The 25,552-nt window shown below is 42.9% G+C and overlaps 1 protein-coding gene across 4 annotated transcripts in view; it reads right to left on the bottom strand.

Annotated features, from left to right (window-relative positions):
* LOC126248028 (cytokine receptor-like) overlaps window positions 1-25,552 on the bottom strand; it is a 475,141-nt gene that overhangs the window by 291,375 nt on the left and 158,214 nt on the right. For all 4 annotated transcript variants that reach the window (XM_049948628.1, XM_049948625.1, XM_049948629.1 and 1 more), the window contains one exon: window positions 9,556-9,837. In XM_049948628.1, the coding sequence (XP_049804585.1) occupies window positions 9,556-9,837 (282 nt within the window). The remainder of the gene's footprint in view (window positions 1-9,555; window positions 9,838-25,552) is intronic.

The following is a 25,552-nucleotide window of genomic DNA, read 5'->3' as shown; positions in this document are numbered from 1 at the left end:
ACACCCCAACATCAAATTCATTATGGAGACTGAAACGGAGGGTAAATTACCTTTCCTTTACGTCTTGGTCAAGAGAAGGGCTGACGGCACCCTAGGTCATGGGGTGTATCGGAAGACAACGCACACTGATCTTTATTTGCACGCAGACAGCTGCCACCACCCTTCACAGAGGAATGGGGTACTTAAAACTCTAGTATATAGGGCGCGCACTATCGCTGACGCAGAGAGTCTACCCCAGGAATTTGGAACACCTGAGAACTGTATTTCGAAAAAATGGGTACTCAGAGTGGCAGATTCAACGTGCTCTCCGCCCAACCACTACAGCACAACCTGTGGAGATGGATGAAATCACGAGGGAGGAGGTAGGCACTGCGTTTATTCCATATACAGGCGCACTCTCGGGGAAAATCGCCCGCATTTTGAAGAAACACCGGGTCGGAAATGTGTTTTGTCCTCCTAATAAAACTCGTGCGCTGGTGGGGAGCGCCGAAGATGACCTCGGTTTGAGGAAGGCCGGCGTGTACCAGATTCCGTGTCAATGTGGCAAGTCGTATATTGGTCAGACGATGCGTACCGTCGAGGATCGATGCCGTGAACACCATAGGCACACTCGACTGATGTATCCGAGCAAGTCGGCGGTCGCTGAACATTGTTTGTCGGAAAATCACGCTATGGAGTATGAACGCACGAGGATTCTGGTACAGATTCGAGATACTGGGACAGCGTTGTTAGAGAGGCCATCGAAATTCGCACCAATGACGACCTCATAAATCGTGACTGTGGCTAAAATCTTAGCAAGGCTTGGGAACCAGCGATTGGGTTAATCAAGAGTAAATCGACCAAACGTATAGTTGTGACGACCACGGCGGACAGAGCCATGACTCCGACGTCATCTCAGACGCCGTCGCAATCTGTTCCACCGCGCGCAAATTTCACAAAACTGTCCGTAAATGCAACTGCTGTTACGGCCATACAATCTAGTCCCGAAAAGCCAATTATGTCTTCATTTTACACATTATTTTGACTGGCACTAGTAACATGACCGTCTGTGTTCAAAGCTAGCTAGCGACTCCTTTCTTCCAGCCTCACTCCCAGAATAACTATCAGGTAACGAGCAGGCGCCATCTCAATTCTGATTGGCTGACCATACTCGCTGCCAATCAGAAAGCTCGCTCATGATCATACTCGCGCCAAAACTGGCCTGCACCAGTCCTTATACACAGACGTATTTGCGTCAATCTGACATGCAAATACACTCCTGGAAATGGAAAAAAGAACACATTGACACCGGTGTGTCAGACCCACCATACTTGCTCCGGACACTGCGAGAGGGCTGTACAAGCAATGATCACACGCACGGCACAGCGGACACACCAGGAACCGCGGTGTTGGCCGTCGAATGGCGCTAGCTGCGCAGCATTTGTGCACCGCCGCCGTCAGTGTCAGCCAGTTTGCCGTGGCATACGGAGCTCCATCGCAGTCTTTAACACTGGTAGCATGCCGCGACAGCGTGGACGTGAACCGTATGTGCAGTTGACGGACTTTGAGCGAGGGCGTATAGTGGGCATGCGGGAGGCCGGGTGGACGTACCGCCGAATTGCTCAACACGTGGGGCGTGAGGTCTCCACAGTACATCGATGTTGTCGCCAGTGGTCGGCGGAAGGTGCACGTGCCCGTCGACCTGGGACCGGACCGCAGCGACGCACGGATGCACGCCAAGACCGTAGGATCCTACGCAGTGCCGTAGGGGACCGCACCGCCACTTCCCAGCAAATTAGGGACACTGTTGCTCCTGGGGTATCGGCGAGGACCATTCGCAACCGTCTCCATGAAGCTGGGCTACGGTCCCGCACACCGTTAACACCGTTAGGCCGTCTTCCGCTCACGCCCCAACATCGTGCAGCCCGCCTCCAGTGGTGTCGCGACAGGCGTGAATGGAGGGACGAATGGAGACGTCTCGTCTTCAGCGATGAGAGTCGCTTCTGCCTTGGTGCCAATGATGGTCGTATGCGTGTTTGGCGCCGTGCAGGTGAGCGCCACAATCAGGACTGCATACGACCGAGGCACACAGGGCCAACACCCGGCATCATGGTGTGGGGAGCGATCTCCTACACTGGCCGTACACCACTGGTGATCGTCGAGGGGACACTGAATAGTGCACGGTACATCCAAACCGTCATCGAACCCATCGTTCTATCATTCCTAGACCGGCAAGGGAACTTGCTGTTCCAACAGGACAATGCACGTCCGCATGTATCCCGTGCCACCCAACGTGCTCTAGAAGGTGTAAGTCAACTACCCTGGCCAGCAAGATCTCCGGATCTGTCCCCCATTGAGCATGTTTGGGACTGGATGAAGCGTTGTCTCACGCGGTCTGCACGTCCAGCACGAACGCTGGTCGAACTGAGGCGCCAGGTGGAAATGGCATGGCAAGCCGTTCCACAGGACTACATCCAGCATCTCTACGATCGTCTCCAAGGGAGAATAGCAGCCTGCATTGCTGCGAAAGGTGGATATACACTGTACTAGTGCCGACATTGTGCATGCTCTGTTGCCTGTGTCTATGTGCCTGTGGTTCTGTCAGTGTGATCATGTGATGTATCTGACCCCAGGAATGTGTCAATAAAGTTTCCCCTTCCTGGGACAATGAATTCACGGTGTTCTTATTTCAATTTCCAGGAGTGTATTAAAGTAATGTTTAATAAACGAAAATACAATAATTCTGGAAGTATTCTTTAGATACAGATTTTACTCCAGCTGACTTTCTGGCTGCTCTGTTACAATAGCAATCACACCTAGACATACGTCATTAGCAAAATGAGTAAATTCCCTAGGATCATTTTCCCACGACAGACTTGTGTAACTCTTGCAGGTTACTTAAGACGGTATATACTGCAACATTGAAATTAAAAGAATGTCCCACATACCCACTCTCATTTACTCACATTCACTCCCACAACCATATTACACACAAATACTAACTCTCTCTCTGATTTTTATATTACAAAAACGAAAAACAATTAAAGTTTTAATATGAAAATCTCTATTAATTATTTCTGCACACCGAGAGTTCGGTTTATGTTTTCCAATTATACCAAAAGTTAAATTATCATATTGCCTAACTGAATTTAGCTACATAAGTGCCGGTTTTTTTACTTTTTAGTAATTTTTTCAATCTCCGAAACTATGATAGTTACAATGTTGAAATTTTTATACAATCTTCCCGTGAATAACAAAAGGTACCGATTTTGAAAATGACTGAATAATATTTAATATCACTTATTCAGGTTCTTATAGGTGGTGAATGTACGCGTCCAGTAAGAGACCTCGAATAGCTTTCCCACGGCAGGCAGTGACAGATTCTCGTGTGTCTCTCGGTTACACTGGTAGATGACAGCCCCAGAAGTTACATGCAGCAAGCTATCCTAAAACAAACGTTCGCTCGGAACAACTTGCAACGCTACAAAATGAACCATTCCGCCAGTTGTCTGAAGCGATTTAGGGAAATCATGGAAGACCTAAATCAGGATAGCTGGACGCGGGTTTGAACCATCGTCCTCTCGGATGCGAGTCCAGTGCGCTTACCACTGTGCCATCTCGCTTGGTCACTGAGTTTCAACGAGGTGGTGTAATAGGGCTACTAGAAGCTGAATGTTCCTTCTGCTACCCTGCAGAAAGACTTGGCAGAAATGTAGCCACTGTTCATGATTGCTAGCAGCGGTGGTCACTAGAACGTACGGTCACAAGAAGACCGCGCTCCGGACGACTAGGTGCCGCTACCGGGAGGGAATACCATCATGTTCGGCATATGGCTCAGGCGCATTGTACTGCATCTGCAGCAGCCGTATGAGCAGCAGTTGGCGCCGTAGTGACTCAACGAACTCTTACAAATCGCTTACTTCAAGGACAGTTAAGAGCCAGGTGCCCCACAACATGCGTTCAACTGACCCCAAACCACGGCCATTTGCGACTTATGTGGTGTCACTGGGGAGGGGGGGGCAGGGTGAAGGGCTGTTGTGTTATCTAATGAAACCCGGTTCTGCCTCAGTGCCAGTGATGGCCGTGTGTCGGTTTGAAGGAGGCCAGCTGAGGGCCTACAACCAACCTGTCTGCATGGTGGACCCACTAAACCATCGCCCAGAGTTATGGTCTGGGATGTCATTTCATATGACAGCAGGAACACTCTCGTGGTTATCCCACGCACCCTGACTGCAAACATGTACGTCAGTCTGGTGATTCTGAGAGGTGGCATGAGCCCCCTCTCATATTTCTATCTTACGATTTTCCTCTCTAATTGCATGCCGTGAAAAGTCGCTATTGCTTCACACGCGGACTTCCCACACAGCGTCTCTCGTCACCCAGGTGGTCCGGTGACAAGCGGGCTCTGCTGATCTTGAAAGGGTAAGCCGACGGGTTGTAGGGAGTCGAGTGAATGCTTTCCAGACTCCAGCATTGTCAAAAGACACGCCCACAGGGGCCTGAAGTAGCGGCTGGGCTAGAGGTTCCGTTACTTCGCAGAAACTTAGCGAAAACACTTTCTGGCGGGCTACCAGCGAAGCGTGGGGATGACTTGTGTACCCAGGCAGTTTTGGCGGGCAAATTCCCGCGCTTTCTGCAAAATCGTAACTGTGATTGGCTTGCTCAGGGCATAGCTCCATGACGTAGCAAAATAGGAGCAGAAATTGGCGCCAAGAATATCCATTAGTGGAACGGTAGTGGAATTTTCCGCAATGCATGAACGTCTGCTTGCTTGCAGTTACACCGATTGTTAATGAACCAGCATTTCACACTGGAAATGGCTTATCTCGCGCTTACATTAATCTGTGATCTTGAAATGTTAATCACTTAAACATGTTACCTAGACAAATGTATTCCCGAAATTTCATTACTCAACTTTAAAAGGAGTTTACTGGTTTCAATAACTTTGGCATTGGTAAATGTTTTGATGTCACTGCTATTTCTATCCATTTTCCTTGAGCTCTGTTGCAAATTTATGAATATTATACGAGTTGCTTCTGTAATCTGTTGCTTACTCAGCATAAATGCAAGATCAGTTTTCCTGCCTTTGTAGGAACCTAGTGGGGGTTCTTGTCCAAATTTCGTTCCTACATTTGTTTACAGGACTAACCTCACTAGTTTCAATTTAAAATCAAGCTGTGCACGTTGCTAAATGTTTCTTCCTATCCATGTTACCGATATTCCTGACTATTGGGTCCAAGCCCGGCTTTTAATGTAACAATATTTGACTTTGGTACTTAGGGTTGTTGTTGGAGCTAGCTGGGTGTTGTTCTTTAAATTTTTTTTATACATATTTTATCGTCGCACTTTTGTCTCACTGTGTTTTATTATAGTGGCTCATTGCCTCTTCTGATCAAATAACTAATCTTTTATTCGTGTTGCATTTATTATTGTGGAACACTTGTTGATTCAAATGTTTTCTCTTTGTTTTTGTTTACAATGCGCTTTATTTAATCTATGTTGAAAGAGAACCATTGAAGTAGGGTGAAACTCAGTGGTTCGACATCTCAAGTTAACTTGTTCGATTTCAAATTATAGAACGGTATTGTTCATTTGCCAGCAGTCGTCTGAATTTCTCAGTCTTGACGTGTTAGAGAAATACATAATAACTATTTGTAGTGCCTTTAAAAAATAAAATTGTCTTTTCTTGTTCAAATGCTAAGCTTCTTGTGGCTCTGCTTCTTACCACTCGCAACTCCTCGGTTGGTAAAGTGTTTAAGGAAGGGAATCGTATAAAAAGTGAAAGAAGTTCCACTGAGTGATAGAATAATGTGTTGTGTTTCTATGGAAGGTTGTGAGCGTGAGGTTTGTCTAGTTTTGAATAAAACAACGCAACAGAGCTCCTATTCATTCTTCTCGAGGGGATGTATCATGGTGTTATGGGCGGAAAATTAATAAATCAACAAGTTTTATTAAATGAAGTGTTAGATCCATGTATAAAGTGTTAAAATGCATTTCACATATTCAGTGTAAATTTAGAGCCAATTTACAACAAAGGGTAATTTATGACTCAAGTGAGGTTAGAGGGAAAGTAACGTAAAATATTTCTCTGCGAATCTTATAAGCATTCTTTTGCGCGCTTTTGCGTTTAAACTATTTGTGTGTAGTGGTTCTGAGGCGGAGATGGAGAATTAACTAAGTATTTGCTTAATTGAGTGAAGGTCACGGCATAAAAAGTACACTCTGGTTCGATGCTATTCCAAGTAAACAGTACCAATCCAAAACGCTGCAGAGTGAAAATCTCATTCTGGAAACATCCCCCAGGCTGCGGCTAAGCCATGTCTCCGCAATATCCTTTCTTTAAGGAGTGTTAGTTCTGCAAGGTTCGCAGGAGAGCTTCTGTAAAGTTTGGAAGGTGGGAGACGAGGTACTGGCAGAAGTGAAGCTGTGAGGACGGGGCGTGAGTCGTGCTTGGGTAGCTCACTTGCCCGCGAAAGCCAAAGGTCCCGAGTTCGAGTCTCGGCACGGCACACAGTTTTAATCTGCCAGGAAATTTCATATCAGCGCACACTCCGCTGCAGAGTGAAAATCTCATTTTAGTACCAATCCAGCATGCGAATCTGATGCGATATTGCCTCACCTCCCTGTCTTGGAAGGTATTTGCTATTAAGTTCATAAATATAAATATCAAGAAAGAAGCATAAAATCAACAGAAAGCTCGAATTATGGTGGATGCTAGTTAAAGATGGACACTAATGAGCCAATAATACCACAAAAATCTCGTTTATATTAATGAAACTAATGTTTATATGGTGTGTGTAAAACAGTCAACGACATTACTTCGAATAAAAAGAATCATACTCATAACACAGCGCATTAATATGCTTTATCAGCAACCTGTAACAGGAAAGCATGCAAATATTTCAAGTCATCAACACATTCAAATTTTTTTATTGTTATTAAGGTGTTCACAGTGTCTGTTTCAAGTCACAAAATCCAGTTTAATTGTTTGTATGGAATGAATGTTCAATAAATGAAAACATAGTCCAATATGATACAAATGACTTATGAAAAAAAATGACAAATACTAATTTTTAACATTAAATTAAGTGACGTACTACCCAAACACTATTCCACCTGTAACCTACAGATTTAAAGCGTAACCTGTTGAAGATCCTAATCTATGTGTATGATTACTATTACTGTTACTTCTTTTGCTTGAGGCATGATTTTGTACAGTCATTATTAATTAGCACACTAGCTTGTAAAGAGGCTGTTGTTTACCGTTAGCTCTTTCATTCTTTAACTGAAGTGTTGCTCATTTATATACGCATTGAAAATTAGAGATTTGGGGGAAGTTTTAACTCCTTCTGAGCTAAAACCGGTGAGGTGACAAGTAAAGAAAGAAGTCCTAATGCTTACAAGTGGTATCCTACACGTATCATATGAAATCTCTTAGATTTTTTACGGCGAAATTCGTTTTATGCTAACCATTAATCATGACATATTTGGTGCACTAGGAATTGCTTGGAATCTGCAAGAAACAAGAGGCACTACAGTGAAATACATAATATCAAATGAAAATACAACCCAAAATTATTATTGTTCGACAGATTTCTGAAAACTGAACGTTTTTTCTCTGAAAACTGTTTTGCTATGCTTTTACAACGATTTAATTATATTAAAGCCACGCCCTCGTAACGTACTGGTGCGTCAAACAACGCGTAAAGAAACATAATTTTATAGGCTAATGAATGTGTTTAGTAGCTCATTTTGATGTAATAGTCAAATTAAAGTTTTTTTACCATCAAACGTTAAAAACTCCAGGATTTTTTAGATGTTACAAAATAAGACATTTGCTTATTGTAGGTGTCCCGTAACAAGTTCTAAAAAATGCTTTTCTCCTTGCTTTAAGCACAATCGTACCAGTGGGTTCGTGCACTTTGGTTAGTAGCGCTGCAGTTGATTTCGACCCGCATGTTTCCTGTATTTGAGCTATCATTTTATACCGTGTTAGAAGACATTATTAACACATTATGTGTTCCATGCGCCTCTAAAACATTAACGCCTGTCTGTTAAGTTTCGTCCTTTCATCACCCAGGAGATACTTTATTTATAGTGCACATTGTTACCAAGAAACAAAGAAGCAGGTACAGTATAGCCAAAACAAGGAAATTTGTTCCTTTGTAATGATTTAGAAATGAGAAGATTAATTCCAATATAAAATCGTAATTTTTTTGCTATTAAGATTGAAAAGATATTCCTTCATTTTAATTAAGAAGTGCGAGAAAAAGTATTTCTACACTTTATTCACAAATTCTGGATTTTTAAACGCTTCAAATATCCCAGAAATTTCCTGTTCCTTTCCCTAAGACTTGTTCGAAGTGTTAGCACCAGAGATATTATTCTGACGACATCATCTATCAACGTAACATAACAAAAGACTATCCTGAGAAAAAGAATTGTGTTTGAAGATCTCCATTGAACTATAATAATTACATACCTCCTTCCCTAGTCGGATTGCTAAGTTCACCTTATTTCTTCCAGTTTATAGCAGACTGCAGGTAGTGTACGATGCATAATTAAATTCATCTTCAACGGTTCACCTACAATGCGTGTAATTCAGAAAAGCTAGGCTGTAACGTTTTCGTCCAAAAGCGCTGGTGCGGTAGGTCAGGGACATCCTAAGGTTTACAATATTGCAGCGCCTGTGTTGTTCAGAAGTGCGATGGAAAATCCCTTCGGACATGCATGCCTGTCAGAAGGAACAGTTACTGCGGCGACTACAGCCATTACGAAATGAAATGAATTCGCAGTTGCGAATGTGGGTAACCATTAGCTTTATAACGAAACGGCGGCAATTAAAATTTTTGCCGGACTGGGAGTCGAACCTGTATTTCCCGCTTGGAAGTTTGGGTCGTCCTGTGATAGCCTAATAGTAAGGCGACCGCTCGCGAAAAGCGGGAGTCCCGGTCTGGCACAAATTTTAATTGTCGTCATTCCACTATCCAGCTGATGGTTGTCCGTATTCGCATCTGCGAATACATTTCATCCTAAGTTGGTGACAGTGGATGTGTCTCAAAATAATTGTGATACCTACTGATGAATGCCACTAGAGAAACCACCAATGAGAAAAGCTCTGAATACCACTTTGGCATGGAATTCACTCTTCTCAGGAATGTCATCAGGCTGTGATGAACACTTGCTGAACACTTTAATTCATGATGATCCTGTGCAGTGAACTCTAGAATCAGTATATGTGATGAAGTTTGATCGTTGTACAATATTTTAATTCCAGTGGTAAGGTGAAGAAAGCTATCAGAAAAAAATGATAAATCCTTGAATGTACCAGCAAAGAATTACACATGTCAAATGTATGTCAACATAAAATCTTATAATATGTCGCTCATAACGTATATAATTATAAGATGGATGGCCTTAAGGATACTTTAGTGTTGTTTATACGAGATAAAATTTAATTATAGCGATCTAAATGTTGTACAGAAATTAGTTTAACCGCCATTAACTCAATTTTATCCATTAATGAGTATACGCAAAATTCTGATCAGAGTTAAGTATTTGATGCGTTATACTTACAGCCAACGATGACCATGTTAGCGCAGACTAGTAATTCTTTGAGTGGTTTTCTTTCCAGTTTGCATACATATGTACTTTTCGACGGCCCCAGTGCTTCAGTCAACTTTGCCGTCGTGGTATTAAGTATTTTCACATTTTCTTTTCCTAGCAGCTTCTGGTTCCTATAAAACCGTAAATGACTGGCATTTCTGCCCTTTGAGAGCCTATGCGACGTATTAATAATGCAATATATTTCCAAAATCTTTCCATGCTCCAGTATAATGTCTCCTCTAGGAATTGTCACTACAGAAAAACAGAAAAAGTAGGCATCAAAAATTAATACAGGAAATTAACATGTGACATTTAACTTACTAGATGGTGAATACTCTTATTTCTTTCTGTGGTGTTCAGATGTTTCTAGTTACTGGGCACTTAGCAGATACCATCTATACATGCAGTTCATGGTTCAACTTGTTCCAGGCTGCCGCTTTTGCTGAATGACTGGGAACTATGAACATCGTTACCTGTGGACGCTTTACCTACCGTGTTCTCCGAACGTCCTGATGTTACTACAATTCCTTTTAGGTCTCATCAAACAAACGAGAACCTATTGGGCTGCAAAAGGGACGTACCGCTCTCAAACTTATGAGGTTCAGCCGGTAAAGGGGCTGCGTCAGAACAACTGATCAACTTTGGAAACACATTTAAGATAGATAAAGTGAGAGATCTCGTAGCCTCAGTAGTAAAATGTCAACGCCAAATAACAAGGGTTCGTCTCTGTAGTTACACTGCCAGCCGAAACGTATTCTGCTGAAATCCTTATATTGGCGTAATAATAATGGTTATTCAAATGGAAACGAGAACGACAGAAGAAGCTAAGTAAACTATTTATTATTTGAAAAGTATCTGTCATAACTGTTAATACATTTATTCCACTGTGAGAAAGACGGTCAATGATTTCATGGAAAATGTTTACGGTTGCCTACGGAACTATAATTGTACCCAGGGATGAAGCTCTTTGTCCGAATCAAACCGACGGCCACGAATATCCAAAAATATGAAAATCGCAAGAGGGGAGATAGGAATTGCATGGAGGATGTTTAAGGACTTCACAGCGAAACTCTGCAGAGTAGGCGAAACAACTTTCACAAACTTCAGCCCACATGTTGCCAAGGTTGTTTCTAGTACATTGTAGAAGTTTCGCCGGTAAGCCCCTACACATCTTCCATAGGTTTCCGATCTCTCATCAGTCTATTTCCATAGTTTTGGAGTCCCGAAGAAAGGCAAGCCTGGGTACAATCGCGGTTCCGCAGAGAGTCGCTAAACATTTTCCCATGAAGGAAGATTGGAAGATTGGCTCTGAGCACTATGCGACTTAACTTCTGAGGTCATGAGTCGCCTAGAGCTTAGAACTAATTAAGCCTAACTAACCTAAGGACATCACACACATCCATGCCCGAGGCAGGATTCGAACCTCCGACCGTAGCTGTCGCTCGGCTCCAGACTGTAGCGCCTAGAACCGCACGGCCACTCCGGCCCGCTTTCCCATGAAGGCACTGACCGTCTTTTCTCACAGTGAGATAAACATATTAACGGTTATGGTGATTATTCATGAAATAATAAATATATTACTTACTTTCTTGCCCTCTGTCTCGTCTTCATTTGACTGCCTCTTATAAATACATGAAATCTGTCACGTTTGGTTTGTATTTTGAATAACGGTACGCTCACAGGACCATATCAGTTACACACAGAAATGAGAAGAGAGTACTATAGTGAAGTACTGCATATATTTAAAGAACGTGTAACTCGGTTTATCCAAATTAACCTGACGTTCCCATCGTAGACAATGGAAAAGCCAGAGAGGAATGGGACAGTGGAGGCTGGGTTTATATGCAAAAACTATGACCTCACATTTTTATGCAGCGACTGCTCCCTCCACAGTTGTAACCATGATTGAGAAGAACTAACCTCACCTTGTTGCGAAATACAGTATTATTCATTTTTTGTGAGTGTAATCATCAAACCATCTTAAATTTTGGCTCGATCCAGAGCACAGCAGAAGCATGCTAACCTCCCATAAACTCATGTGTTTTAATTAGTCAATAAATAGTAATGGTTGCAATATTATTGAAAACAAAGCTCACAAACGTCTTGGTGGCGATAGATATGGCAACGTCGCAGTGACATCATGGTGGGAAGTTCAAATTTTGGCAGGAAAATAGGTCATTTGGGCTACCTCCACTAACCTAAGTCATCCGACTGCCATATCTTCCTTGGAATTGGCGGGAAAAGGACTCATCCTTAGCTGAGCAGCTGGATAGGATGGATGTAAGTCTTTATTTTTCACGCAGTCTTTATGTAAACAATTAGAGTTTTCATAGGCAGTAGCTCCATCCAGTGTGTTCACCATGAGGCCCAGAGTCCAACTGACCTAGTACACAGTACTACCACCAGAGGGCACTGTCGTCCCATGGCGGTATGGGGGGAAAATGGCGAGAAATGCACTCAGCCTGTTCTGGGTTGCTGGATAGGAAGGATTGTACTTTATTTATTTTTGAACAATTTATTTAGCGATGGATTTCACGTAGTTCATGTACTGCACTGATACAAAACACTCACCCTGGCGTGCTTGGGTCACAGTAAATAGCCTACAGACCTGCAAACTACTCGTAAATCACCGAAATGGTGCAGTACACTGATGTGCAGACACGAAAACAACTCGTAAATTGTCAAAATAATGCATGTAAAAGGCTCTGCAAACACGCTTACTAATTGTAAACTGTCCAAATAATGCATTGCACAGCCTAAAGACCTGTTCACAAAATAATGCAACAGACACGTCCACTACTCGTGAAATTGTAAAAAAAAATGCATATTTAACGCTCTGCCAACACACTCACAACGCCGAATATAATACACTGCACAAACAATCATTGTATGTAAAAAACGCTTTCGAACTATCGCTAAGAAATTCGACCGCCATATATCAGCGAACTGTTCCCTGCAGAGGTTCCAATGCCAACGCTGCACATGCGCTTTACTCTCTCTCTCTCTCTGTAATTTCTTCCTCTAGCCTTAGAGGATGTTTATTGTGAATGTTATTGTCCCTTTCGGACATTTCCTTCGATTTTTCGAGTGATGAGTGGATGTACTTTTTCTTTTGTGAATTCTTTTCTTTTAGAGCATGTTGTTTTTCTTTATTGCCACTCAGTGAGTAGCGATTTGGGTCTTTTATATCGGTCTTGGGTTTGGTCGTATTGACCTAGCGAGTTGATGAGTTCGTTTTCCGATCTTTCCACGTTGGCGTAGAATTGTTCCGCCAGGGTGCGGAATCGTGTCTGCAATTTCACTACATCTGCAGCTATGTGAAGGTATGCAGTAGGGAAACGGGATGGTGTATGTAGGGCTCGTCGGAACATCCTGTTCTGTATCTTTTGTAGCCGTTCTATCGTAACCCCATATAGGGCATGCGTACTCCAGTATCGGTCTAATTAGACCTCGACAGACGGCTACTCCGGCGCTCGGGTCGAGGGAACTTGTGCTATTGAGGACACGCGCTTTGTAGGGCCAGCCGGACGCAAGCCAGTGCTGGAGAGGCGAACACCAGCACGCGAGCCATCACTACCACGCCGCTGCCAGCAGGTGAACGTCGCCTCTAGTTTTGGGTATACAATTACAATTCTTCGAGTGTTGTACTGACATCACATGCCTTTGTAAATAAGAGCCAAGTCTCCCTCTGGATGCCCACGAGTTCACCTAGCCACTGTGGCTGACGCATAACTGCGGGTCCAGAGCCGAGAGACATGTTTGCATAGCGGCTCACCCTCACAGGCTAAAAGGTTCTCAATGTTATACTGACGTCATATGTCTATGTAAATAACAGCCAAGTCTCCCTCTGGATGCGCTTTAGAAATCTGTTGCAATCCTTCGCAGAATGATACAGGGTGCATTCTTCCTAGCGATCTAATGGGACAGCGATCCCCCATACGAGACCCTGCCAGCCAGGTACGTGTTTACCCAGCCACCACGCGTACCTGCCGGTCCAGCGTCAAGCGAGAGATCTTTGCCTAGCGACTCACCCACGCAGGTGCAGCTGAACGGTTCTCAATGTTATGCTGACGTCACATGTCTATGTAAAATAAATAAGAGCCAAGTCTATCTCTCGGAAATAGTAAAGTGCCGCAGAAATAGTTAACGGTCGCTTTCGTAGGAGCTGTCGTGATGTCTCAGCTTGTCTCCACGGATGTTCTGGTCCTGATAGGACCAGTTCAAGAAAATATCCCAGAATAACACCGATTGCATTCTTCCTGATAGTCCTATAGAGGCATCACGTGTTACCCTTCCTGGAAATTGTAATGTCCTGCTTTCAACATACGTCTCAGAAACGGTAAACTTCTCACCGCTAAAAGCCTTCATCGTGTATGTGCACGCTTGCGAAAACACCGTTAAACATAAAAGCATTCTTGTTATTTGGAAAGAGAGACGATGGTCCCGAAATAGTGACATTCCATAAAAGCTTCTCATTGGCAGTACATTCAAATGAAGCCCTCTCATTGGTCGCCTCTATCTACATATAAACCCACAACCAGCCTCCTTTGTCCTCAGTTCGCTGCTGCCCACTGTGTTGTGTGTACCGTCATCTCTGTGTGTACTTGTTTTTTTTCTCCCCAAGATGAAGGGAGGTAGCAGAAGCAACGATTCAGAGTGTAGTGGCAAGCGGCGTAGAGTTATGGAGACAGGATTACCAAGTGAGTAAATAATTTGTATTTTGAGTGTAAATTTTCGTGTGTATGTTAATTCGCCTTATGAATTCCGTCTCCTTATTATAGTACAACTCCAAGATTTTATCTTGGAGTGTGAGGAAAGACAGGAGGGGGCTGGACCGTGGCAGACTCTGGAAGTCCAGCCTCCTGTGGTTGGTTCACAGCCAGGATTGCCATGTGAGTATAATTTTCATTGTAATTTTTTTCTTGTATAGCAACGATTCAAAATTTTCTTATTTCATACTTGTTTTTCGATTTATATATCTTGTTTGTTGTGGGTGTTGTAGGCGAGACAGACCAGTTGCCAGATGTCGAATCTGACGGGGATGATGACATGCCTAAATGGGTCAGACAAAGGGCCACTGAACAAGAGGAGGAGGAGGAGGAGGAAAGGCCCTATTAGATGATGATGATGATGATGGTGACTTCTTTGAGGGTGTGGTGGAGTCGCCTGATGAAGTGTTAATGCCTTGGAGCCAGAGAGAAAAAGGTAATTACTCACTCTGCTTACAGCCTTGAGACCGTCAGAATTCTTTCTTTCACTGCACCAGCAGCGGTAAGCAATGTACTTAACTATTATTTTTTTATCTCTTCTTCTAAAGCGATCGTGTCTCCGCAGCCGCAGTACAGTGTGGCTCGCACACCGGCAGTGGCTAAGCCTTCTTCCTCCCCACAGCCTGTAAGGGCGCCCCTAGTCCCTGTGCGGGGCCGCCGCCGCTCTGGCGTCCGTGGGCCGAGCAACGAACCACCACCGGGTCGGATCTGCAGCAGCATCAACAACAGCTCCGGGGACCGTCACCACAGCTCAGCTGTTCCCATCGGTCTGACCCGGCAGCACCTCAGTATCCTCCTCCGTCATCATCATCATCGTATCAGCCTCTTCAGAATCGGTGTAAACGTAAGGTATGTGTACCTCAGCGCATACCGACTTGCCCCTCCCCAACACCATCATCAACAGGGTGGACTCAGAATAGCATTAATAGTAATAGAAAAGATTCTGTGGCTAGTAGCAGTTCTCTCTCCCGTCCCTTTAGTGAAGGACATACTATAGCACAGTTAGAATACTCGGTGACTGCGACCCAGACTTCCTTGTGCCTTTGTCACCAAAGGCGGAACAGGGTACCGCGACCCTGTTAGTTTTCTAAGTGCGTCCCTTCCTGTCGTGGAAATGGAGCTTCTCAAAGTAGTCAATGATCCGCGGTATCCCGTCATTAAATGCAGTGTGGTACTCTGCATCGAATTATCGCAGCCCCCCCCCCCTCCCCCAAGTTGATTCCGGTGTTGAAGAGACAACTCTTCATTATCTTTGGGGGGAAATGGCACGATTACACAGAACACGTCAATCGCCGAGTGGTTTCGTAAATCCACCTCGAGTGCTATACTGGCCTGGTTTTCCGAGATAGTAGTCACAGGGTCAGCTAAAGCACTCGACCGAATACTACACTCGGACATCCGTACACACGTCTATGATCTTAAAAATGGAGGGTCAAGCTGTATCGAGCTCCCTAAAGATACAGCTAATAAGCACGCATGTATTAATGTCGAAAATACAAAGAATCTGGCTTCTTTTGCACGGTCAGTCCTGGCTCGTGAAAGAAAGTAAGATGATAGCGATCGTCCTGAGCGTCCTTAGGTGATAATATTCGTAGGTGTTATAACTTTGATGGTATCGAGAAGATCTAGGACATGCTTAAATCTGAGGTGCAGAATACTGGAATATCGGTTCATGTTTATGGCCTGGAGAGGAAAAGCAAGTCAGATGAGCAAGACAAGCATATTGTCGTCGGCCCCCTCCGTTTCTCAAAATTTGCCAGTGAGCGTGAGTTGCATGTAAACGTGCTGCTGTTCTCTGAAGGTGATAATTATCACTATCCAAACTCAACATACACCGCTTTCATTTTGCAGATCCTAATTTACTTTATATGGATACAGATAGCTTTATCTATTGGGTGAAGAACTGCGATCCATATGAAGTAATGAGGTGCCACGGTAATGCATTCGACACGTCCTCATACACGGCAGGTAATCCTTATGGTATTATTCCACAGAACAAGAATGTTGTCGGTCTTATGAAGAACAAAAGCAACTGGACTATCGATTGTGGAGTTTGTAGGTCTATGCTCAAAAAGGTATGCGTATCACACATTGGAAGGTGCCACCCAGAAGCGGGATAAGGATGTGCGTCATATGGCATCGAGAGCCCTCTCTATCGAAGACTATTTGCGGTTCCTGTGCAGTGGTGCTCGTGGTGCTTCACTGCAGTCGCCGTATGTGGTACGGCAGACCAGCATTCGATCGAGAGGACACGAGGTGTACACTGTGCTGCAGTCTAAAATCGGCCTGTCGCCTCATGACGATAAAAGGGTCATTTGTGATGACAGGATTGAAACACTCCCGTACTCACATTACTCACTTGTAGCGAGAGAAGGGGTGGGGACACTGATTGAGTGAGAGAACCAGAGAGAGGGTGTGTGTGTGTGTGTGTGTGTGTGTGTGTGAGAGAGAGAGAGAGAGAGAGAGAGAGAGAGAGAGAGTGAAGAGTAGTAGTATGACCCTTTTATCATAGTGTAAGTAATTCCGTGTGTGTGTGTGTGTGTGTGTGATGTAAATATTTATGAGTATTACGTACGAGTGTATATACATACAGCATGTTCGGAAAAAAGGATAAAACAGGAAAAGAATATATATATATATATATATATATATATATATATATATATATATATATATATATATATATATATATATTCTGTTTTATCCTTATCCATGTGTGACAGAAGAAGTTTAAAAAAATTGTAAACAAGAAATATTTAAAAAAGCATAAACAAAAAAATATTTGTGTATTTATTTATTCATTCATACGCAACCTACATGTCTGTATATATATATGCACCATGTGCGTCTTGTAAATAGATTAGTTTACAAGTTTTTCACCTGCCGATAGCCATCCAAGTCAGAATAGTTTTTAAGTGTATATATGTTATAGTCAAAACCCGTTTTTAGTTAACACATTCTTACTAGTTAAAACTAGTTTATACTGAGTCACTCCGTCAAAACGCGTTTTAACTAGTTAAAACTAGGTTTAACTGACTTTCGCTTTTGACCAGCAGTAAATTCTAGTTCTAACTAAAGCTATCAATATGAACTAGTTTCAACTAGAACGTGTTCCAACTAAACTAGACAGAACTAGTTTTCACTATATTTAGGGGCAAATATTAAAATTAAGAGCAACTACGTGTTGACAGTAATGAAAAACAGCATTTTTCTATTGTGCAATGCAATATTTATTGAGAATATTGATCATACATCTAAGTCATAGATATTACCTACAGTAATACAAAAATAACCATACACTGGAGAAACATTGTAAGGAACATTACAGAACCATATTAACAGTATTAGTTACTAAAGGGGAAACAAAATAATCATACAGTAAAAGTATATTATTTACTCATACATTTGACAAAAGTTGCTACAGTCTTAATAACAGAGAAACGTACCAAAAGAATTTAACAATTAAATTTTGATTATTTGTTACTGCAAAGCAAACTGTCATGACATTTTGAGTTACAAAGGTTTCCTTTTTTCCTACAAAAGCACCTTTATGAAATACATGCCTTCTTACACACACAGTGAACAAATCCTTGTCCTGATTCTAAGACTGCCATCTTGGAATTAGTTCTTAATGATACCTTTGTCTCTGGCATATCTTCCAGCAGCAAGAATTTCTCTTTGGACACGTCGAATTCGGATCTGGAAGAGAACTTTTAATTAGCTTGTTTGAATGGCGATTAGGTACTTAATACATATTATAAAATATGTTACAATGTAAGTATTAAAACTTAAAATATTAATTAATTACCTGAATAGTTAGCAACATTTTCAGAGCATTAAACCAATGAAGTAATGAATATGTCTGACATTTGTCCTTAATTAATGAAATCAATTCAAAAATACATACATACAATACAATTTGTTGGGTATCCCATAACAAATGTTACAGCCAAAACCCGTTTTTTAGTTAGAACGTGTTCTTACTAGTTGAAACAAGTTGATACTGATAGCCTTAGTTACAACTGGAATTTACTGCTGGTCAAAAGCGAAAGTCAGTTAAAACTAGTTTTAAGTAGGCAAAACGCGTTTTGACGAAGTGGCTCATTAAAAACTAGTTTTAACTAGTAAGAACGCGTTCTAACTAAAAATGGGTTTTGACTGTAACATATATAGCTCACAGTCCATCAGAATTTTTATTGTAAAAACCTTTTCTATTGGGGCTGTTGAAATTAAATTCTAAGCGTGCACAGTCCATCAGAATTATTGTAAAAGCTACGCTACTGGGGCTGTGGAATTTAGTTGTTGTTAAGAAAGTGTCTCCACATTAGGTTTTGGCGTAGATTTAAAGAAAAAATTCTGACCAGTGTTATTGTTGTAGCGAGTGAGTTAAAAGTATTTCTGCACTGGAATAGCAGAGTCAATTTATACCTCAAGAATACTATATTGTACCTCAAAAACTACACTGTACCTCAAGAATTATATGCTACCTCGAGAACTATATTGTATTTGTGTGAACAGAATAAACGAAGAAAAAAAATTCTTCACCATGCGTCTTTGTTGTTATTTATAAAACAACCTATCTCTTGTTGTATTATGTACGTATGCCGGCGGTTCTAGGCGCTTCCGTCTGGAACCGCGCGACCGCAACGGTCGCAGGTTCGAATATTGCCTTGGGCATGGATGTGTGTGATGTCCTTAGGTTAGTTAGGTTTAAGTAGTTCTAAGTTCTACAGGACTGATGAACTCAGATGTTGAGTCCCATAGTGCTCAGAGCCATTTGAACCATTTATTATGTACGTATAAGTATATAAAGGCAGTGCAGATCACAAATGACGTTAGTTTTGCTGAAGATGAGTGGTGTTAAGGAGGTGAAGTGTAAGATGGAAGATAAAAAATATACATATTGAATGGTTGCATGGAATAACGCCTATCATGATGAACGAATTGGGTTATGGGAGCGGCGGGGGGGGGGGGGCACATGACCATGTCCGCTTCCAAGCATATATAGCAGACATGTCTAAAATTATATATCCTGTGCTTGAAGAAAACCACAGACATACCAAGTGGTTAAAACTGTGCACGGTAAAGCAGTAATAGGGTTGAAAAAAAAAAGGACACAGAGGTTGCGAGGTAAAAATTCATTTATTTCTCATCCAACTTAAAAGTAACTTTACATTTTCATAAGCTAACACAGTAACACTATTTTCATAAATCTTCTTCTTCTTCTTCTTCTTCAGTCGATGGAGAGAAGGACACCTGTAGAATTCCAGGTCTTGAATAGCAACAAATTTAAATATTCGACACATCCATGAGATCTTCTCCTTCCCCTTCACATAGGTGATGGTATCCGTGAGGTCGTCATATCTTTATAGGGTATGCCAGGATCATCCCAGTGAATTCCATGGTAGAAATGTGTTAAAAACTTTGCACTCTTCTGTGTCTTAGCACAATTCATATACTTGAAAGACATCAGTGATGCAATGTTTGCTGAGAATGTCTCTATTATTCCTGCATCTTGTGTGTATGCTATGAATGCATCTTTAAATATGAACTGTTTACGCTCACCATCATAGAAACCCTGAGCGTCTGGAATGATGTTCACGCCTTGAGATGCCATTGTGGAATGCTCCACCTGTTCATTTATACAGCTCATTGCACAACACCAGTGTGCGGGGCAATAGTTGATCCCACAGTCGTGTAGAACTAGAGCATATGCGGTAGTATGTTCTGGGAACTTTGTTGAAGATTCAAATTCAATTTGCACATTTATAGGTCCAGACTTAATTATCTCGTTCTGTTTAGGAGCAGTCTATTACGAAGTTTGGTGATAGCTCCTTGAACTTCTGTGGACTGAGAAGACACTCTCCTCCTTCTTCTTTAGCACTTTCATATTAAGAAGCACGAAACCTTGCATAGATGACATATACTAGGCTGTATACATTTTCATTCCACTGCAGGTATAAACCGTCATATGGGTAGAATTCTGAATTCAGGTAGACTGTGGCATTAGTTAACTTGCAGTTGTCAAACACAGTGGAATCATTTACTATATTTCCTCTTCTATCAGCATGAAACGCAAGTGTGATGAATCTAGTAAATCGCTTGTACTCTGCAAATGTTCCATCCTCTGAATTGTCTATGAACCATCCCGCATTTTCTAAACTATGAAAATCCGCAGGTGATGCAGAGACGTATGTTTTAAGGGTTGATGTTATGCCAACATTGCGTGTATGGTCGATCTCAGACCCATTGAGTTCACAGCGTATCTCTTGGAACAGGAATGCTAAAGCGTTACGTGTAAGCTTGGATCCAACTGTATCGCTGCCGTCAGTTTTGTTGAATGAGTCCTGTAAATATATGAAACTCTTGATGGAAGCGTTAGCGCGTCTCGGTGCTGGATGACAATCCTAATTTCATCGTTCTTGTTAAATGTGGTTGAATCGTAAGGTTTATGCGAGAAGTATTCCTGACATCTCATCATTCTCTACTGGACTTGTTATATTGAGTGAGGACGTCACTATGAGGTTTCAAGCCAACTGACTTAAGAAACTCGTATTTCGTACGTGTTATTACTTTGCGGTTTGGCAGCGAAGTGACATGCTGTAGATTGCGCACACAGGTTTTATACCATGTTCCCATCCTTAGATGTAACCGTACAGTGATTTCCTCACCACGAAAGTCAACTAGTTGATTATTCTGGTCCATAATACACAGCTCCAAATAGTTCAATGTCTGAGCTGTCACTGGAAGGTATACTGCATTGGCAGGAGTCTCAACGATCTTACACCCCGTTGCAACTGAGCGGAAGAATCCGTAAACAGTATGAATCAGACTGTCGTTGAGATAAGAGTTCGTTGGAATGTCACACTCGACTCGGATTGTGCTGACGGGCACTATGTCCACAGTCTGATCTTACTTGTAAAATTTACTAGGATGCTTCTTCTAAAGCTGCCCTTTTGTGAAACCCACTAGGCCACTACTGAACCTTTCTGGTTAAAGTCTATCGTGGCATTTACAGTCCTTATTACAGATTTAAGTGTACTGATGTTTGCAAGTAGCTCATTCCAGACCGTTTTAAGACTTCGGTTCTATTTTCACAATCTCTTTTTCACCATTAATATCCAGATGCAGTTTGTTGTTAATCTTGATGATATTTGGGATGCTGTTGTACGTCTCCAGTCAAATCAATGCAATACTCCATTCACCAATGCTCAAATCAGTTGGCAGAAAGTACACAATGCACGTGGTCGTTCTTTTAACGTCAAAGTGTACTACATTGCATCTGCACCTCAACGGATGAAGGAATGTTTAAGGCTCCTCCTTATATAGCATGCTTCTTCTTCTTTGTAAAGGTCAAGAGAAAAGTGATGCATAGATGTCCACAGAGATGTGTATTAAAGTCCTGATAGCTCCGAAAATTAAAGAACACACATATTCTGTGACTGAAGCATCGTTGTAATTTTTCTGGCGGTTTCAGGTCAGGAAATGGGTCGAAATAGTAGAGGGTATCCACATTTTACATAACATATGACACCCAGTGGATGCTGGGGCCTCCAGCAACATCTAAATTCACAACACCACATTCACGAGTTTTCCACATAGTCTTTGGTAATGTATCCCGCATAAACACACCACAGAATCTTGGATTGTTGAATTTGTTTCTAACAAACTTAAGAAGATCAGTATTTGTGAGAGTTCGATCTGGTAGGACCGCTAATGGGCTTTTTTTTATTTAGGAATAGACCAAGCCCTTTCCTATACGTTTTCAAGTATAGTCCGTTTCCGATGGCTGCGGTTTCCATCATGCGGTTACGTCTTCTTGCCTCTTCTAACTGCGCTTGGGAGTTTTGAGCGTTCTTGATCGTTCGAGCAGTAGCTGCAGCACCACCAGCGAGGGACCCTACCGCAGAGAGCGCGGAGAGGGCTGGGATGAGTAATGGAAGAAAACCGTCAGACGTCTTGGGTATTGGTAGAACTCGAGGTGCTTTAACCGATCCTCTTCTTCTTTTTCCTGCACGTTTCTGCTTCAGTGCGTTTTTAGCTGCATACATCGTTGTCAGGACACAGTTCTTCAAACAGCTCTGCCTCCCGCCCTTTTCCATCTTCTTGTTTAATGCACAACTCACTTGAAATTCATCACTCCTAAACCCAACTTAATTTTTCCACCCATGTTTTTATCAACTGCAATTGCTGCGATGCGTTGACCTATACCAATACCCTTTCTTCTGCCTATCACCTCAGCCTTATAAGCTAAAATCCTGTCTGCAATGTGACGAGTTGAGAGATCTTTATTTGCAGCGTATGCAATGTCATGTTCCTCAGAAGTTAAGTCCCATAGTGCTCAGAGCCATTTGAACCATTTGAACGAAAAGGGTGGCAGCGTTCTTTGATGGTGGTACTGAGTACTAGACCTCGTGGAGAATACACTGTTTGCCGCCATCATGGATAACTGTACTTGCGTCAGCAATTGGTGTCATGGTGGCGTCCTCTGGCGGCGACGAAATGTACTAAGACAGTTGGGGTCTGGAGCTTGTGGTGATCACACTAGGTGGCGCCATCTTAGATTACGGTACTTGCGTCATCACCTGACGTCACTACAGCGTCCTCTAGCGGCATCGATATGAACTAAGTCAGTTGGGCTATGGACTCAGTGGCGAATATACTTGGTGGTGGTGCTGGCTCTAATTGTTTAAATAAAGACTGGCGTCTGATTTGTAAAGTTGACGATCAGCAAGCATGTTTACAGGGTTTTTACATGGATTATTATTTTGACAATTTAAGAGTTGTTTGGCTCTCTCGATGTAAATTTATTGCATTATTTACGAGCTGCTCGCACGTCTGTAGGCTGTGCAATACATTATTTTTGACGGTTTACAATTAGCTAGTGTGTGTGTAGAGCGTTATACATGAGTTATGTAGCAGTAGTTTGCAGGTCTGTATGCTGTGGGACCTGTGAGAGCGTGTGCTCTGTGATAAATATACTCCATCGCTAAATAAATTGGTCCATAATAAATAAAGTACAATGCTTCCTCTCTCCATCAACCTAGTGTATGCTGAGTTCTTTTACCACCCGCCCCTAGGAAGAGGTGGAGGCCTGGTGAGTTAGGTTAGTGATGGTGGTGTGCTTCGTTTGCAACAATTTTCTTAGGCTGGTAGCGAAAGCACAAGTGATCTTCCTTTACTGCCAGAATTCATACTTGGTGCCGGTTCCTTGGAGGAGGTGGCGGTCAGGTGGCTGAGGTTAGTAGAAGTGTCCTTTGTTTCCCACAATTTCCTTACGTAGAGTGACGTGACTATTGGTGCAGCATTCTAGGGGCGGGGGATGCTACGTCATGAATGAACACCGTGCTGATAGTGGGAAAATGTAGAACTTCTCTTCTGATCATTGAATATTGAAATTGTAAATTGAATTATTGAACATGATTAAAATTGAAGTGGAATTAAGTACTTAGGTAATTGATAGGTTAGATGCATGATGTGGGTGTTACTTTAGTTAGCATATTTACGGAAGACTATGTCCAGCGCGTGTATGGAGGTGGCGGCCTAGGGTGTGTGATGTAAGTGGTCGGACGCCCGCGGCCAGTGGCGCGCCACCGTGTCCGCTTATAGCGCGTGTGCGTGAGAGAGAGAGAGAGAGCAGACGATCTTGTGTCATCACCCGACGTCGCGGTGGCGTCCTCTGGTGGGCACGATATGAACTAAGCCACTTGAGCTCTGGAATTCGTGGTGGATACATCAGGCGTAGCCATCTTGAATAACGGAACTTACAACATGATCTGATGTCAGGAGAACGCACTCTGCTGCCACCGATATGAACTAAGCCAGTTGGGGTCTGGAGCCCACGGTGAACGCATTGGGTGCAGCTATCTTGAATAATGCTACTTTGATCGTGATCTGATATCACGGTGGCACTCTCTGGTGGCGACGATATCAACTAAGCCAGTAGCAACCCAGACTCGGTGGTGAACACACAAGCTAGAAACTGGTTAAATAATAAAGACAAGTGCATTTTTCCCGCCACTTTCCTAGGTGTGATGCATTATCATGTTGGAATTTGAGCTTCCCGCCATTTCCTGGGGGGTGGGTGGGGGTTAGGTTACTGGAGGTAGCACAATTGACCTTCTTCCCGCCAAAATTCAAACTTCCCACCAAAATCCGCCATCTTGGACGACGTCACAGTGGCGCTCTCGGCTGGCGACTATAGCAACTAAGCCAGTTAGGCTCTAGAGCTCATGGCGAACACACATGCTTGAAATTGGTTACATAATAAAGACAAGTCCATTTTTCCCGCCATTTTCCTAGGTGTGACGCGTTATCGTATTGGAATATGAACTTCCCGCCATTTTTCTGGGGGAGGGGGGCGTGGCATTTTCCCATCAAAATTTAAACTTCCCACCAAAATCCACCATCTTGGATGACATCATCACTGCCATCTTGGATAACGGTACTTTGGGGTACAATCGGTGTTGTTCCAATATTAGTGCAGGGTCATCATGCACTGTTGTAATAGATGGTGACACACCAGTAACGTGAAGGTCTGGGGAGGGGGGGGGGAAGAAGTAGGATAATACTCTGTATTCATCTGCTGATTGATGTAGCGCTCTGCACGACATAATTCGTCGCAGTCTAACTCAGAAATTGGCCCTTTAACAGCCTTTGATGCATTTCCAATTTCTATTCAGGCACGCAAGCCCCAGACTTGAAGTGCTTACATACCAACGTTTACACGTTCCGTTTCACTGGGAGATAAGCTGTATGTAGAACTGAAAAACATGGGTACACTTGAAGCCTTCTTATCCACTGTATCTGCACTCTGTGCCTGCACTAGCACAGGGATGTTCTTCTGGGATGGGTCTAATTTTGGTGACCACTACTGTCCTCCATCTTGCAGTTGTTTAGGACCACTATCAGCACTCGACGTGTTGGGAGCAGCTCGCTTTTCCTCATCACACAAATCGATGAGTGGGACCGACAACAACAGCTCCTTGTCCTGCTCTAACAAGTGGGTTATTTGCGCTACAGGATCCCACGTGGTCGCTACAGATTGAGACTTGCTGGAGGTTGTTGCTGCTGAAGGTCCAGAGGTCAGTGCAGGTCTCGACAAGATGGCAGCTGAGGTTGCTACAGTTCCGGACACAGCGGAGATCGGCGTGTTGGCGCTCGACCCTGCGGGGCATGGACGCGTTAAGGCTACTGCT

The sequence above is a fragment of the Schistocerca nitens genome, chromosome 3 (assembly GCF_023898315.1).
Source record: "Schistocerca nitens isolate TAMUIC-IGC-003100 chromosome 3, iqSchNite1.1, whole genome shotgun sequence".
In the NCBI taxonomy this organism is placed as follows: domain Eukaryota; kingdom Metazoa; phylum Arthropoda; class Insecta; order Orthoptera; family Acrididae; genus Schistocerca; species Schistocerca nitens.
The sequence above is the reverse complement of the archived record's forward strand: the minus strand, read 5'-3'. Positions and strand labels throughout refer to the sequence as shown.